General features: G+C 42.6%; 1 protein-coding gene across 4 annotated transcripts in view; it reads right to left on the reverse strand.

The window, feature by feature from the left end:
* Positions 1-17402, reverse strand: part of raver2 (ribonucleoprotein, PTB-binding 2) — a 63018-nt gene that overhangs the window by 12785 nt on the left and 32831 nt on the right. For 2 of the 4 annotated variants that reach the window (XM_055642071.1, XM_055642070.1), the window contains exons 8-12: positions 17244-17352; positions 15179-15447; positions 10321-10435; positions 9777-9949; positions 5894-5983 (exon numbers count right to left, since the gene is read on the reverse strand). In XM_055642071.1, the coding sequence (XP_055498046.1) occupies positions 5894-5983; positions 9777-9949; positions 10321-10435; positions 15179-15447; positions 17244-17352 (756 nt within the window). The remainder of the gene's footprint in view (positions 1-5893; positions 5984-9776; positions 9950-10320; positions 10436-15178; positions 15448-17243; positions 17353-17402) is intronic. The other 2 variants (XM_055642073.1, XM_055642072.1) reach the window with 1 other exon arrangement.

A 17402-nucleotide genomic window follows, 5' to 3' on the forward strand; every position in this document is an offset into this window, starting at 1 on the left:
GTGCCGGAAGACTGGAGGGTCGCAAATGTTGTACCTCTTTTCCAAGAAGGGCTGTAGGGAAAATGCTGGGAACTATAGACTGATGAGCATCTGTAGTTGGAAAGTTACTAGAGTATTCTGAAGGATAGGTTATACAGGCATTTGGATGGGCAAGAGCTGATTAGCGATGGTCAGCATGGTTTTCTATGTGGGAGGTCGTGTCTCACAAATTTGATTGATTTTTTTGAAGACATGACCAAAAAGGCGATGAGGGCAGAGCTGTAGATGTTGTGCACATGGATTTCAGTAAGGCGTTCAACAAGGTTCTGCATGGTAAGCTGCTCTGGAAGATTAGATCGCATGGGATCCAAGGAGAGATAGCTGAATGGATAGGAAATTGGCTCCATGGAAGGAAGCAGAGGGTGATGGTGGAAGGTTGCTTCTCGGACTGGAGGCCGGTGACTAGTGGTGTGCCTCAGAGTTCGGTGCTGGGCCCGTTACTGTTTGTTATCTACATCAATTATTTGGATGCGAACATAGATACAGGGCAAGATTAGAAAGTTTGCTAATGATACAAATGAGTGGTTTTGCAGATAGTGAAGATGGTTGTGAAAGATTGCAGCAAGATCTGGATCGATTGGCCAGGTGGGCTGAGGAATGGTTGATGGAATTTAATACAGAGAAGTGTGGGGTGTTGCATTTTGGGATGTTTAACAAGGGCAGGACCTACACAGTGAATGGTAGGCCTCTGGGGAGTGTTGTAGAGCAGAGGGATCTAGCAGTACAGGTGCATGGTTCCTTAAAGGTCAAGTCGCAGGTAGATAAGGTGGTCAAAAAGACTTTTGGAACATTGCCTACAGTCAGAGTATTGAGTATAGAAATTGAGAGGCCATGTTGTAATTGTATAAGACGTTGGTGAGACCGCATTTAGAATATTGTGTTCAGTTCTAGGCACCGTATTATAGGAAAGATAGTCAAGCTTGAAATGGTTCAGAAAAGATTTACGAGGGTGTTGCCAGGACTAGAGGGTGTGAGCTATAGGGAGAGGTTTAGGCTGGGGTCCCTATTTCTTGGAGCACAGGAGGATGAGGGGTGATCTTATAGGGTTGTACAAAATGATGAGAGGAATAGATCGGGTAAATGCAGAGTCTTTTGCCCCGAGGAGGGTAATCGCGGACCAGAGGACATAGGTTCAAGGTGAAGGAGAAAAGATTTAATAGGAATCCAAGGGGTAACTTTTTCACGCAAAGGATGGTGGGTGTATGGAACAAACTGCCAGAGGAGGTAGTTGAGGCTTGGACTATCCCATCGTTTAAAAATCAGTTAGGCAGGTACATGGATAGGACAGGTATGGAGGGATATTAACCAAGCACAGGCAGGTGGGACTAGTGTAGCTGGGCCATGTTGGCCAGTGTGGACAAGTTGGGCCGAAGGGCCCGTTTCCACACTGTCTCACACTATGACCTCTTCCTTTAGTAAATGTTCGAGCTTAACTTTAAAACTGGAAAAACAGAAGACCCACTATGTTCACAGAAGTCTAGGATCTGACAGTAACACCTTTTACATACTCAAATATAAAGGGATATTAAATTGATTAATTTCCAAAAAATATAAACATAATAAATAACATTTTCCTCATAAAAATAACACCCTAAGACCAGACAAGAGTGTTTTAGGTTCAATTGCTCAATATCCTTTTCCCAGCAGAGGATGAGATCAGTTGATAGTCATGACCAACAGTAAACACATAGCTCCCAAGATATTTCAGTTGTTCCGAGGATTAAGGATTCATGTTCTGCAGGATGTGAATTTGCTGTTGAGTCCAATGTGGGACCCGCAGGCTCTGGCACTGCTAATGTGGGAAGTGGTGCACACCTTCTGCATGCCCCTGAAGAATGCCATCCTAAATGGCCTTGCTCCTTTTTGAGCAGTCAAGGACAGGCATCCGGAGTTGATTGGAATGCTGTATTAATCCGTCTAACCTATAATCTGTTGCTAGATCCCATCTTGATACAAAGTGTCTCTGTGTTTGGTGCCAAGCATATGAACATGATCCAGCTGATTGAGCTGGCAATGTCATTAGGACTTCAGTTTTGCAGATATTGGCAGAGAGAATCCCAACATTGGTTCATTTAACCTGCCAGTGGATTTAAAGGAATTTATAGAGATAGCACTGGTATCTCTTCAATGTTTTGAATTAAATGCTGTGGATACCATGTTATGGAAACATACAGAAAGAGCAAGCACGAGGTTTGTAGCAGATTGGAGGATTGATCTACATCAACTGTTTCCCAGATAACTGCCATTAGCCACCCCTATTCTGGCCCAGTTCCTAGGACACAAGAACTTAGGAGGACAAATATTGCTGATAGCATCAACAAATGTATTATCCAGTGATATGTGCCGGATATTAAAAAGTGCTCTCTTTTTCCGGCCCCTTCTTCACTGGAGATTAGAAATCACAAGTCTTCCTCCCTGATCCATACAAGTTACCTGAGCGTTGCTGTTTTTAGATTTAATAAAAAAAAGATGTCAATAGATAAATGTAAAGTACTCTTTGCAATGAACAGGATAAGATCATATTTACATTTTGCAAACAGAAGTTCACACGAAGAGATGCTGGGTTTAATTCAAAACCCCTTTTACTCTAATATATTGGATGGCACAAATCCTTTGAATAATTTCTCATAATGCAACACTCTAATAAATGTATTTAGCATCCCAGCTCTTCTCTATATTAAAGCCGAGTCTATTTATTTACATCAAAGAGATAGTTTGTGTTGCATCCCTGGTTTGTACTATCCAATCAGAATTCATTTGCGTCTTGACTGTGCATATTAGAAGACCAATTTAATGTCTTTCAGACGCAAAATCTACATATTCGAATGTCAATGCATATGATGTGGAAATTACTGGTGTTTGTTGTCCTTATTTCCCCAATCTCAATTGCCCATGAAAAAGTGTGAAGGTTATGAGGACCTATTTGAAATGCACCAGCTCAAGCAGCAAAGCCACTTTGGCAGTGCTTTTAAGCTATTTGACCCAGCGATTATGAAGCGATTGATATTTAAGATGGTGAACGTCTGAGGAAATAACATCTGTTGCTGTTCCCATGTGCTTACCACACTCATTCTTCTAGGTTTTCAAAGTTGTCTGTTTGTGGGATACGATCAAAACAATGCTGATATGTTCATAAAGGGTCACAACCCAAAATGTTGTCTGTTCATCAGATCCGGGGGGGGGGTGTGTTCAATTATGTTTCTGATATTTTTTTTCTTTATGGAAAGCCTGCTTGTTAGAGATGGTCATGGCCTGGTACTTTTCTGAAACAAATACTTGTCACATAATAACTTAAACTTGAATGTTGATCAAGTGTATGAGGTCAGGTTTTGACCCTGTAAAGGAATTATGGTCATTAATAAGGGTTTGGGCCCAGGCATAGAATCAGAGGTGTAAAGCACAGTACAAGAAAGTGAATTCACACAAAGGGCCTGGCCCAGAAAGTGTACTTGGCAGAAACACAAGGCTGTAGGTGTCCTTAAAATTTCCAATCACTTTTAGTATTCAAAAACATCTTCAACCTCATACTTCTGACTATATTTTGGCTTGTTTGTGCACTATGAAAGTCCGACTCCCGGCATAATGTGAAGGCACCACTTGCACAGCCATTGTAATACGCATTGGTATTTGCATATATGCCAAAAAAAGCGAGCTTTCATTTTTATTTGGGAAAAATTACCGTAATTTAAACCAAAGCATGTCACCTCCTTTCAATTGACTTTTTCTTTCATTGTAGCATTTGAATTGCTGTTTTAACATCTGACAATGGCCTTAACAAGTTGCAAGACTTATTTTGTTTACAACAAAAATCTGTCAAACAATCTTCATTTCCTAGTTTTAAAATCTACTCTTAACACTAGAAATCTTGAACACGTTTTTTGAACATATTTTAAACTCTGTATCTGGATCTTTGACTTCATCATTGCAGACCTCAGTGTGGATTGGTAACATCTCTTCCTCATCGACTATCTACACAGGTGCACCTCAAGGCTCAGCATCTTGCCTATCATTAATATGTGCATCAATTATCAGTGTAAACAAATGCACTTTGATTGATTAAATGTAGCCCGTACCAAGTGTAAGAGCTATAGTGGTGGGTATCTCCATTGTCTGAGGTGCACACTGGAGATTCTGTGGCAGCGGGCGAGACTCGAGGATCGTCTGTTGCCTCCATGGTGCCAAGGTTCAAGATATCATAAACCGAATTCAGAACATCCTCGAGAGGGAAGGTGAATAGCCGGAAGTAGTTGTGCACGTAGGCACAAATTACATCAGGAAGAAGTGGAAGGAGGTTCTGCAAAGCGAGTTTAGAGTTAGGAAGAAGACTGTAAGCAGGACTTCCAGGGTGGTTATCACTAGATTGCTTTCAGTACCTCGTGCTAGTGAGGGCAGGAAGAGGGCGATAGGGGATCTGAATGTGTGGCTGGGGGGTCTTGTGCAGGGAGCAAGGATTTAGCTTTATAGACCACTGGGGTCTCTTTTGGACCTGTACAAAAGGGACGAGTTACACCTTAACTGGAGAGGGATCAACCTTCTGGCAGGCAGGTTTGCAAGAGCTACACGTGAGGGTTTAAACTAAATGTTGGGGAAGGATTGACAAATATGGGAGTATAAAGATGGGGTTAAAGGGGAAGTGAGTACAGGAAAAGTTACAAAAAACTCCCGAATTAATAGGCAGGTAAGTTCGAGAAGGGATAAGAGAGTATGGTTAGGTCCAATAGTGTGAGAGGGGTGGTGAATACCGAAGTCAAAGTGTTGTATATGAAAGCGTGAAGTATAAGAAATAAAGTGGACGAGCTTGAGGCTCAGTTAGAAATTGGCAGGAATGATGTTGTGGGAATTACAGAGACATGGCAGCAAGAGGTCCAGGGCTGGGAACTGAATATTGAAAAATACTCTTGAAAAACACAAATTTACATTTTGTGCATTTAAATGATATTTCCAGAATTACAGCATCATTAAGCCAGCAAGGGGGCTAATCTGCTCCCAAGACTGTGCTAAACCAAAAACTGATAAAATAAAACAGACCAATATGGCCAAAAGAAAATCTCTGATGAAAATACAGTGTGAACCCATCAAATTAGAAGTGAGATAGGAAAGGTGTTGCATGAACATCAGGTAATATAATTGGATTGCCACAATGGATCCTCCAACCCCAGACAAATAATATACCCCTCCCAAATCCCCCCTCCTCCCCATCTAGAGTTTCTACTGCAGCTTATGCATGAAGATAGACAACTTTTTTTAGCTAAATATAATGGATGACAGATTATGCTTCTGAACATAATTCTCCCCTCTCCGCCTGGTTTGTATGAGACTGGATAGATAATCATGAGAGCCATAGTCAAGGTGAATAATCATTATCTTTCCCCCAGGGCAGGGGCTGTAAATCTAAAGGGCATAGGTTTAAGGTAAGCACAAATATTTAAAAGGGATGAGAACTGGACAGGACATACTGCGTTATTGAACAAGCTACCAGAGGAAGGAAATGTTTGGAGGGGTATGGGGCGGGCACAGGCAAGTGAGGCTATCTCAGTTAAGCAACTTAGACAAGTTGGGCAAAATAGAAGAGTCTGTGTTCATGCTCAACGTCTGGTTCAGTGTTTGGGTGGATTTTGAGAAATAATCATTAGTTCTAAATATTTACAGCACCTGTACAACTTCCCATTTACCGTTGCCACATGCTCTCCTTGGATACAGACACACCATGAATTTAAAAGTATATGGAATAAATAATGACATATAGGAACAATAACCAGATGAACCTAAACAAGTAACTTCTGACCTGACCTAATTCTTGACCAAAGTATTACAGTAAAATTTCAGAACCTAAACTAATTGAAATTTTACTTGCCTCACATTGTTCTTTTCCACACTCTGGAACAAATACCTCAGAGGAGCTGTGAGATGGAACAGAGTTCTGGTACCACTGCTGCATGGTATCCTACCAACGTATAAACAATTGCACCATATTCAGACTAAGAAAAAACTAACTTTCAATTTATCTTTCATAATGTAACAAAGTTCCATCAAAAAAAGTAGATAACCAAGAACAAGGTTATATTTAAACACAAAAGCAAAGGTTATTGGTAAGATCAAGAAACCAGCTTATAAAAGGGCAGCTAGAATTCATTTAGATCAATACAAATGAAACTCGGAATTGAAGGAATATTGTGTTGCCAATCAAAGTTCAAGTAATGTGAAAAGCAGATCTGTACACTCATACATCTGTACAGAAATAATTAATGGCTTTCTTTTTCATGTTCTAAACTTCATGATAATACAACCTCAACATTAAAAATTTGAGACTTCATGTAATTAAGAACAGCTGGTCCAAAATTGAGTTCTGCTGTGAAGGAAGGTAAGGGGTTTCAGGGGTCGGGACAATTCAGGTTAGCTAGTAATGCAAATATTCAGATTTTTTTTTAATGTTATGACGATTATTGGGTTCTGATACAAGTAGTTAAAATGAATGAGCTGGTTAGAAGATAGGAAACTGACAGATCTAACCATTGCATTTGATGGAGCACATAGAAAAACAAGTTTCACTTGTGACATTTATCCACACTTTTTCATTGATGTAAACAAAATATCACAAAGAAAACTCAAAGTCAAAATAATTTGCTGTCTGGGACAATCACTTACATTTCAAGGAAGTCTGAACCACATGTTTTACAATATTCTAACAAGTCCACAATTTGAACCATAAAAAGTTACCTCGATGTTGACTATTAACAGACTGAATTGAAATTCCCTTTTCAGACCTTCTAGGTTTCCAATGCCCAATGTCTATCACATTCAATGTTAAACCTATATGTTGTAAAATTTAACATTTTGGCAACATGGGAAGAAAACATTGTATATAGAAAGTTTTTTTTTTAAATGATACTTTTGCTCTAGACAACTTCCAGTCAATTTCTCTGTGACACATGTCGGTCTTTTTGTTACACTTGCGCTTTGTCAATAAAGTTACACGTTGATCATTCCATACAACTTTTCCTTCCAGAATACATTCATTTGGCATAGTTGGGAAATGATCATTTGGACCTCAAAGGATTCTGCGCTTTACCCCTGATCTGTGCAGTCAATTCCACTGATCTTTTTTTGCTACCTCCCTCTCCCATCCTCAGATTAGGATTTTTTTTTAATTAGAGCAACTCATTAAACTGCTTTTGCCAGCACACTCCTCAATATTATTGAATTCCCGTATGAAGTGCCTAGCAGCACATAATTACAAGAGAACCATTATATGTGCAAACTACTATATTATACCTACCATCTATCTATATTCTATATTACTAAAACTCTCATCTTGTCTGTGAGCGTGTTTGTTTGTGCACATGCTTTTCATGCTCTGAATTACGCAAAATGGTACACGATAATGCTACAATTTTTGCATCATCTTATAATTATCTTGTGGTGTGTTTTTATCGTTCAGATTGATGTTATATTTTTACAAGTTATTCACATTTTTAACTTGACAAAATCCCACTTTGAGAAAGATTTCTTCCAATCTGCACTGGCAGTTACCAGCTATGACGTCACAATGGGAGTATAGCCCTACCCGCTACAATCCAAGGACACCGAGTCCTTGGCAGCAAATGTCCTTCAGGGGAAGAATCTGTCAGCCTAACCCAACACGTAAGTGATTGCAAAGCCACAGCAACATGGTTGACTTTTAATTGTTTCCTAAATTGAAAGTTTAATGAATAGATTTGAATAACAAGATGGCCTTGTCGGTGGCACCTACATCACATTGAAGAATAAAAAAACATTAGTCCAATTGCATTTAAAAAAAGTTTAAAATGAGGAGGGTGAAAAAAATGAGCCGACCTGCACAGTTGAGAGCTATGGGTGGAATATTGCAGAATATTGCGTTGGGGGAAATGGGTGTGGTGGAATCTTGCGTTGGGGGACCAGGCCACCCGTGGGGGCTATGGGTGAGTGGTAGAATATTGAGTTGGGGGAACGGATTGAGTTGTGGACCAAGCCTCCCATGTGACAGGGACCCAACGGGTCTATACATAACTAAAACCGGAGTAGGCAGAGGGAGGGAGGGTCGGTTTGCAGGGTGGCTGAGCAGTTTGCGCGGAGTTTGAATAACACTCACACACAAGTCAACGGGATCTAAACAACAGCAAAAAATGAATGACCGGTGGAGGAAGGAACTGCAGATGCTGCGTTTTATGGAGGAAGGGAGTGACTGAGGGTAGGGGAAAGGAGAGAGGGAGAGGTGAGAGTGGGATTGGGGGAGGATAGAAGGGGAAAGATCCTGGGGAGGATGGGGAGGTGGGGGGTAAGGAGGGGGGGGGGGGGGGGGATGGAGGGAGAGGAGGGGATAAGGGGGGGGAGGGGGGGGGGGGGGGAGTGGAGAAGAGGGGGGGAAAGTGGGAGAGATGAGGATTGAGAGTGGGGGAGGTGAGGATTGAGAGTGGGAGAGAAGGGGGAATAGAGGGAGAGGAGGGGGAGAAATAGAGAGTGGGGGAGGTCAGGAGGGATAGTGTGGGAGTGATAGGGGGAGGTGAGGAGTGGGGGATAGAGGGGGGGTAGGGAGGGGAGAGCAGTTATGTAGGGAAGGAGGGAGTGACTGAGGGTAGGGGAAAGGAGAGGGTGAAATGAGGGAATGATTGGGGAGGGGAGGAGAAGGGAAAGAAGAGGGAGAGGTGAAGAGGGGGTGGGAGTGCTGGGGGATGAGGGAAAATGAGCCGCGCCTGCGCAGTTGGGGGCTATGGGCGAGTGGTGGAATATTGCGTTGGGGGAACGGGTTGGTTGGGCGGGTGAGTGGTGGAATATTGCGTTGGGGAGCAGACCCAACGTGTCTGCACATAGTCTAGCATATATTACTAAAACTCTCATCTTGTCTGTGAGTGAGCTTGTTTGTTTGCCAGTGTTTCATGATCTGAGCTACGCCAAAACGGTACACAATAGCGCAACAAATTTTGCACCACCTTACTCACACTTGTCTTGTGGTCTGTTTTCATCGTTTCGTTCAGTTTGATGTTATATTTTAAGTTTTATGGCAGATAGCAGCTATGTCACAATAGGATCTCATTTACAAAAACTGCCCATCAACAGTGCTCCACCCGACAATTACATCACAATGGGATCTTATTTACATAAACTGTCCATCAACAGTGTTCCACCCAGAGCAATTTGTTACATTGTTATAAGGAGAGGGAGGGAGGGAGTGGGGGAGTAGAGGAGGAGAAATGTTATTTAAACATGTGTTTAGTGGGTGAGTAGGAGAGGTGTGAGGAGTGGGGAGCAGGGAGAGGAGGGGGGGCGCCGTGTTGGGGGATGAGGGCAAATGAGCCGCGCCTGCGCAGTTGAGGGCTATGCATTGGGGAATGGGTTGCATTGGGGGTAACCGGGGAGTGGTGGAAACGGGTTGCGTTGGGGAAATGGATGAGTGGTGGAATATTGCATTGGGGGAAACGGGTGAGTGGTGGAATATTGCGTTGGGGGAACGGGGCCCAACGGGTTCCACTTGGTCTAGTATATCCACATTAAAATGTCATTGTTCTATGTCAGCACATCTGACAATTAAATCCTCTCGACTCTTGGTAGAGATTATGATGAGTTTTGTTCAGCAAAATTAAAACATTTGTACATGCAAATCACTTATTTAAATGCAAGGGAATTTCAGTCTAATGACCACCTTCCCGGGAACGAAATTAAAACTAGCTAGATTAAAATTTTGACAAATAACAAATGCAGATAGCTATTTGTGACACTACCTGTGTATATTCGCCATAGTTGGGTGTATATGCAGTATAGCAGTCAAATGCGCACTGAGAGGCAGATGCCTGTAGCTGTTCCGATGTAGCTGCCCTGGAATAGCCGGGATTCAACATGGATTCCATAACTGCACTCTGCTGTTGTGCAAGAGTATGCTTATTAGCATTTCCAACTGAAAGGATTAAAAAGAGGTTAAAATTGGTACAGAAGTTTATATCAACTACAAAAGTAAAATACTACAGGTAATAAAATGTGAAATAAAACAAAGTGCTATACTAATATCAGCAATAACCTTTATATTAGGTCACTCGCTAAACATTTTAAACTACATCAATCTCCACTACTTTGTATTATTTTATCAAACTGGCCACATTGAGAAGACAGCAAATGCTGATGGTTGTGAATAACATTCCTTTGTAGTCTTCACATAAACTCTAGCCAGCTTCCTAGTCATTTTGAATCACGAGCAGCCACTTATTTCTGCCGCCATACTCTTAAGTTAATATTTCATTAACGTAACACACACTTCTTCAGGTTACTCACCATGTAAATTCAGACCCGGCACTATATTTCCAAAGCTAAGATATGGATTGTGTGATGTTGTTACATCATTTGGTGGAACTCCAAGCAATGACGATTGGTTGCCCACTGCAGCATTCTGCATAGAAAAAAGACCCTGATTTAACAATTTTCTTCCATTAATCAACCATTGCAAGGTACAGAATACACTGTTTCAATAATTGTTCTCTGGACTCTCAAAGAATAACCAAGGGCTGAATTGTGCTGACTGTGACCAGTAATTTTGAAAAGGTCCTACAAAGAAGCACGTCTTGGAGTTGGAGTGCACACCTTGCTTATGAAGAAAATCCCTATTCACATAAATAGGGATTTGCAGATGAAGGCCAAGTATTAAAAAGATTTAAACAAAACTTTAAACAGATTTAATTGATTTATTTATTTTCTTACAACTGTCTGCACTTTAATATTTTAAATGTATTTAGAATTTCAAATATGTCAGAGATCTTCTACAGATACACCGTAGGAGGTATTTTATCGGGATGCATCACAGCATGATTTGGGAACAGCTCCATCAAAGACTGCAAGAAATTGCGGAGAATTTTGGATGCAGCCCAGACCATCACACAAAGCAACCTCCTTTCCATTGACTCCATTCATCAGAATAAGAAGAACTAATCGCACCCCAGCTACTCTGTCTTCTCTCCCATCGAGCAAAAGGTATAGAAGTGTGAAAAACATAGACCTCCAGATTCAGGAACAGTTTCTTCCCAGCTTTTAACAAACAACTGCATCATCCTACCAACTAGAGAGCAGTCCTGAGCTACTATCTACCTCATTGGAAACCCAGAGACCCTCAGACCATCTTTGATTGGACTTTACATTGCACTAAATGCTATTCACGTTATTCCCTTTATCATGTGTCTCTACGGGCGCGTGCTCAGTGCCTGTGCTGCGCAGCTGACAGACGTCTGGACTGACATCTTCAACCTGTCACTTGCCCAAGCAGTTGTCCCCACTTGCCTTAAAGCCACCTCCATCGTGCCAGTGCCAAAACACTCCACTGCGGCAAGCCTCAACGACTTCCGCCCAGTTGCACTTACCCCCATCATCACCAAGTGCTTTGAGAGGCTGGTCCTGGCACACCTCAAAAGCTGCCTACCCCCCACACTGGATCCCTATCAGTTTGCCTACCGCAAGAACAGGAGTACGGAGGATGCCATCTCAACGGCACTTCACTCCGCCCTCTCCCACCTTGACAACAGAGACACTTATGTAAGAATGCTGTTCATCGATTACAGCTCAGCATTCAACACCATTATTCCATCAAAACTGATCACCAAACTCGGTAACCTGGGCATCGACCCCTCCCTCTGCAACTGGATACTGGACTTTCTAACCAACAGACCCCAGTCTGTGAGGTTAGACAAGCACACCTCTTCAACCCTCACCCTGAACACCGGCGTTCCTCAGGGCTGTGTGCTGAGCCCCCTCCTCTACTCCCTCTTCACCTATGACTGCACACCTGTACATGGTACTAACACCATCATCAAGTATGCAGATGATACAACGGTGATTGGCCTCATCAGCAACAATGATGAGCTGGCCTACAGGGAGGAGGTCCAGCACTTAGCAGCATGGTGCGCTGACAACAACCTGGCCCTTAACTCCAAGAAGACCAAGGAGCTCATTGTAGACTTCAGGAAGTCCAGAGGTGGCACGCACACCCCCATCCACATTAACGGGACGGAGGTGGAACGTGTTTCTAGCTTCAGGTTCCTGGGAGTCAACATCTCCGATGACCTCTCTTGGACCCACAATACCTCTACTCTGATCAAGAAGGCTCATCAGCGTCTCTTCTTCCTGAGGAGACTGAAGAAGGTCCATCTGTCTCCTCAGATCCTGGTGAACTTCTACCGCTGCACCATCGAGAGCATCCTTACCAACTGCATCACAGTATGGTATGGCAACTGCTCTGTCTCCGACCGGAAGGCACTGCAGAGGGTGGTGAAAATTGCCCAACGCATCACCGGTTCCACGCTCCCCTCCATTGAGTCTGTCCAAAGCAAGCGTTGTCTGCGGAGGGCGCTCAGCATCGCCAAGGACTGCTCTCACCCCAACCATGGACTGTTTACCCTCCTACCATCCGGGAGGCGCTACAGGTCTCTCCGTTGCCGAACCAGCAGGTCGAGGAACAGCTTCTTTCCGGCGGCTGTCACTCTACTAAACAACGTACCTCGGTGACTGCCAATCACCCCCCCCGGACACTTATTATTTATTTTTATTCAAATCGTTTGCTATGTCGCTCTTCAAGGGAGATGCTAAATGCATTTCGTTGTCTCTGTACTGTACACTGACAATGACAATTAAAATTGAATCTGAATCTGAATCTGAATGATAAAGGGAATAATGTAAGTATGTATTGCCTTTCCGCTGACTATTTAGCATGCAACAAGCGTTTCACTGAACCTCGGTACAAGTAACAATAAACGCAACATAACATAATAGGCATTTAAAAACTGTTACAAAGGTCTAAAGTGAGACTCCACTCCCCCTACCCCAACTCCTATGAAAGGACGTCAAAGCTTTCCAGGATGAGCTCTTAGCCCTAAAGCAGCCAGGGCTTAGTTATCTACGAGGCCTTACTACGGCTCATCAGACAACTCTAAAATGGGAAGCGCTACTCAGTTGGACCTACATCATATTCCAAAGCTTCCAATGGTGTGGAGGAAGAAGTTTAGATACTTGGCCGAACAGAGCACAATTCAACCCAACAGATTTAAGGATTAATAAAACACGTGTAATCAAAGATGGTCGTGACAAGATCCCAAACATATCTTGTGATCGTATCAATCATGTACCTTCCAATCAAAGCCAAACCCTTCACGCTTCATCCTTGCCTCAATGCACCAAGTTTTACTGGAGATTATTTCACCAATACCAGAAGTGCTTTACACTTTGACCAAATGTTGATATTTGTGTTAGTAAAATGGAATCACCCATGATAATTCCAGCTCATCTCTTTCAGACTACTAACCATTTTGGGCACATTAGCATCACTAACTGTTGCCTTTAAGAAAAAAGCATTATATTTTAATTTAAAAAATGGTTGAAAAGATACAAATATAGAAGTTGAGACATTATGATGCAGTTTTGGAAGACATTGGTGAGGCCACACTTGGACTATTATGTTCATTTTGGTCACACCGCTAACGGAAAAATGCCATTAAACTTGAAAGAACATAGAATATTTGCGGATGTTGCCAGGGCTCAAGGGTATAAGCTACAAGGAGGAGTTGGGATCTCAGGAGGTTGAGGGCTAATCTTATAAAAGTCTAAAATTAATGATGGGAATAGGTAGGGGGAATGCACTTTTCCAAGAGCAGAGGAAATAGTATCTAGAAGGCATAGGTTATGGGTGAGGGGAAGGATTTATTAGGAACCAGATGGGCAACTTTTCCACACAGAGGGTGGAGGGTATATGGAATGAGCTGCCAGGGAAAGTAGTTGAGGAAGTGATAACAACATTTAATACGTTTGGATGGGTACATGGGTGGAAAGGTTTAGAGGGATATGTACCATAAGCAGGAAAAGCTGCTGAGATGGAGCATCTTGGTCGGCATGGCAGAAAGCTTGTTTTTATTCCTGAGAGAACAATGCTTGCAATGATTGTATTTATTGTTCAGCCCTAAAATCCTCTTGTGGATCGGGAGTCAGGAGATCAGCCCAATACAAATAGCTGAAAGGTACTAATGATCAGATGGCTAAATATCGCCCAGCTTCATTATGTTATGGCAGTAGCTAAATGTTGCTGTTCCCTTCTGCTGATTGTATTTTAATGACCCAGCACAATACTTACTGTGCGATATTTAGCCTGGGATGTTAAAGTCAACCCATTTTCTATATTACTAAATGTCTGATCTTGACCGCTTTTAGCTGACTGTGCTGCAATTTCCGAGAGAACGCCGCAACCTACAGTCGTCATTTTTGGCCACCTCGCTCAGAGCCCCCCTCCGTCGTATGAGTGCGGAGGATTTTTTCCGTTGATGAAAAATTAGAGATATTAACGTTTTTACAAAATTCCCCAGTCGCTCTGCTGCCCACGCTGGCGGCAGGGGGAGGGACTATAAAACCAGGAAGCGTCGTGCCGCACAGTGTCTGCCAGACCCAGGAAGCGAGAGGGTCTGGCAGAGACTGAGCTGCGATTAACACTGAACGCACGTCTACTCCACGGTGAGTCCCCTTGATGCGGCTCCAGCCCTTTTTAAAAAGTTTGTGTTCACAAAATGAATTTTGGTTGTCGGGTGTCTGCAGCCCAATTGTTTGCCTCGCCTTTTTTTTTTACCAGTTTGTGTTCACAAAATGAATTTTGGTTGCCGGGTGGCTGCAGCCCAATTGTTTGCCTTGGCTTGGCTTTTTAAAATCGTTGCAACAGTTGGATGCCTGCCCAAGCATCCATACGGTCCACAATGTCTATACTAGCCCTCTGGAAACCAGTACCTTCAGCCCGCAACACCCATACTAGCACAACAGACAGCCCCCCTCCTCTGGCGAGCAGTATTGGTATTGGTGGACAGGTGGAGTATTGCGTTGGTGACCAGCCCTCCCGTGTGATGCTGGGACCCAACGGGTCCCACTTAGTCTAGTTACTTATTAAATTTCAGCTATTCAAATTTAACTAGCAATAATTTGAGAACAGGCTTGTGATCAATGGTAAAGGAGATATGTCATAACACATTTTACAGAAACATTAATTACTGTATACCCTCAAGACTAACAAACTAAAGACTAACTTTCCATAATCCTAATATAAAGCTTCAATATAGAATGGATTTAAATGAGAAGAGAAGATAGAAAGGGTGGGAAAGTATAACAAAATGCTTACCCAAAAAGTCCCATTCATAGAAGTTGGCCGAGTTTGCTGCTTTTGGTGGCAGGCCAATAAATTTCCCAGAGCAAAATTGGGACTGCCTTGAAGATGAGAGTGGCTAATAGGAGCAGAGAGTGGAAATGACCCTAGGAGCAGATTTGGGTTTTCCAAGAGGGCTTTCTGCTCAGTCACATGTTGTCCCAAGAATTTGGAGCAAAATGGCAAAGTTCCCAATGGTGGCTGGGCTTTAGCAAATTCAGCACTAAATGCAGAAATTGGAATACCTGTGGAGAAACATCAATTTGTTAATTGTAAAATAATTTAATTATTTTCAAAATGCTTTTTAAAGCAATTGTGAGCATTTTTAATACAAAATTCATTTGGAAGTACATTTCTTTTTGTGGGCAACAATACAATAAAAGCCAATAAATCTCATCTTCTGGCACTTCATTATATGCATATCAGTAACAACCCAAAAGGATGATTATTGAAAGGAATGTTACATTCATGCACAACGGGCAGTCGGAGGTTTGGTCGAAACAGTGTTGCCAATTAATAACTATCCAAAAAGCTTTCATTTTATTGTACCTTTTGATTTACAAACACAAAGTTAAATTTCCAACAATGGCACAATCTTTGCATTTGTTGGTTGCCTTAACAACTCATGAATAAATTCACCACAGCACTCCGAGGAAGAGTGTGAAGATGAAAACCTTTTACACGTTTGAGATATGCAGTATCAACAGCAGGCACCTCACAGCTGACAGGCAGAGAATCATAACAAAAAAAGCCATTAACTCATCATGTTCACATCAACTGGTGACAAGCACTGGAGAGATACCATCTTCCTTCACAAAAATTCTACCAAACCACATAGAATAAGTCAACCAACATTAAGGCCCAAATTATAGTCAGTCAGCTTTGGTGGGCATCCTCAACACCGTACGTCCAAAACAGTATCCTATTCCAAGCCCAGTTATGGTAAAACATTATCAGTTGGACAGTGAAATAGCTTTGAGTATGTTCTTCAGCATCATTAAATGTGTTACATCGCCACAAATCAGTGATTTGCAGGTGCAGGAGCATTCAGCACGGGGTGAGAACCTTAATTCCATTCATAGAATAGAATTCTATGGGGAATGGAATTCCCATCTCTGGGAAAACACAGAATTCCCGCATGAACAATGCAAAGACTACCCACCCTCTGCTTCACTGTAGCAGGGTCTACAGGTCCCAAAATGGCCTCAACAATCACCTCGGGATTGGAAAGGGGATCGGTGCTGAGGTCCAAGTGCAAAGCCGACAGATAGCACAATGGGCTAAGAGTTCGGCTGGCGACCGGAAGGTAGCCGGTTCAAATCCCGCTTGGAGTGCATACTGTCGTTGTGTCCTTGGGCAAGACACTTCACCCACCTTTGCCTGTAATGGAATGTTACGGCGGCAGGCGCGGGCACACCGCGACGCCCTGTGTCTCCCTTTCAAGGGAGATGCTAAAAATGCATTTCGTTGTCTCTGTACTGTACACTGACAATGACAATAAATTGAATCATTTCATTTCATTTCATTTCAAAACGTAGGAATTCGATATGCATACCATAGAATATACACCTAATTACTGATGGGAAAGCTAGAGGGCAGTGACAGTGTTGGAGAACGATAAAGACGGGGTACTGCATGATTAGTGACTCAACCCAGAGGAACTAACTGCCCAAGGAACACTATTTCCAATGCTTGTGATATGCCAGTTTCAAGTCATCAAAACACATTCCACCCATTAAACAATCAAGATTATTCTAGAGTTCATAATTTATCAGGCAGCACAATGGCGCAATGGCTGTCTTACAGCATCCAGAGAACTGGGTTTGATCCTGACAGTGGGTGCTATCTGTATGGAGTTTGTATGTTCTCCCCGTGACATGCATGGGCTTTTCTCCGGGTGCTCTGGTTTCCTCTCACACTCCAAAGACGTGCAGGCTTGTAGGGTAATTGGCATGTTAAAATTGTAAATTTCCCTTGTGTATATAGGATGTCGTGTGCGGGGATCGCACTAAGCTGTGCCACTCAAAAAAATGTAATTTACCCGTTGGTGGTTCAGCCAAAATCCCTTTCCCAGGATTCGTTGTCATAGTTGGTCCAATTCCCATTACTCCCTGAAGCAACATGGAGGGGTCTCCGAGTAAACTGGACTTCTGGAAATAAAAAGACAAAGAAAAACACAAATATCGTATTTAATACATTT

The sequence above is a fragment of the Leucoraja erinacea genome, chromosome 10 (assembly GCF_028641065.1).
Source record: "Leucoraja erinacea ecotype New England chromosome 10, Leri_hhj_1, whole genome shotgun sequence".
NCBI lineage: Eukaryota > Metazoa > Chordata > Chondrichthyes > Rajiformes > Rajidae > Leucoraja > Leucoraja erinaceus.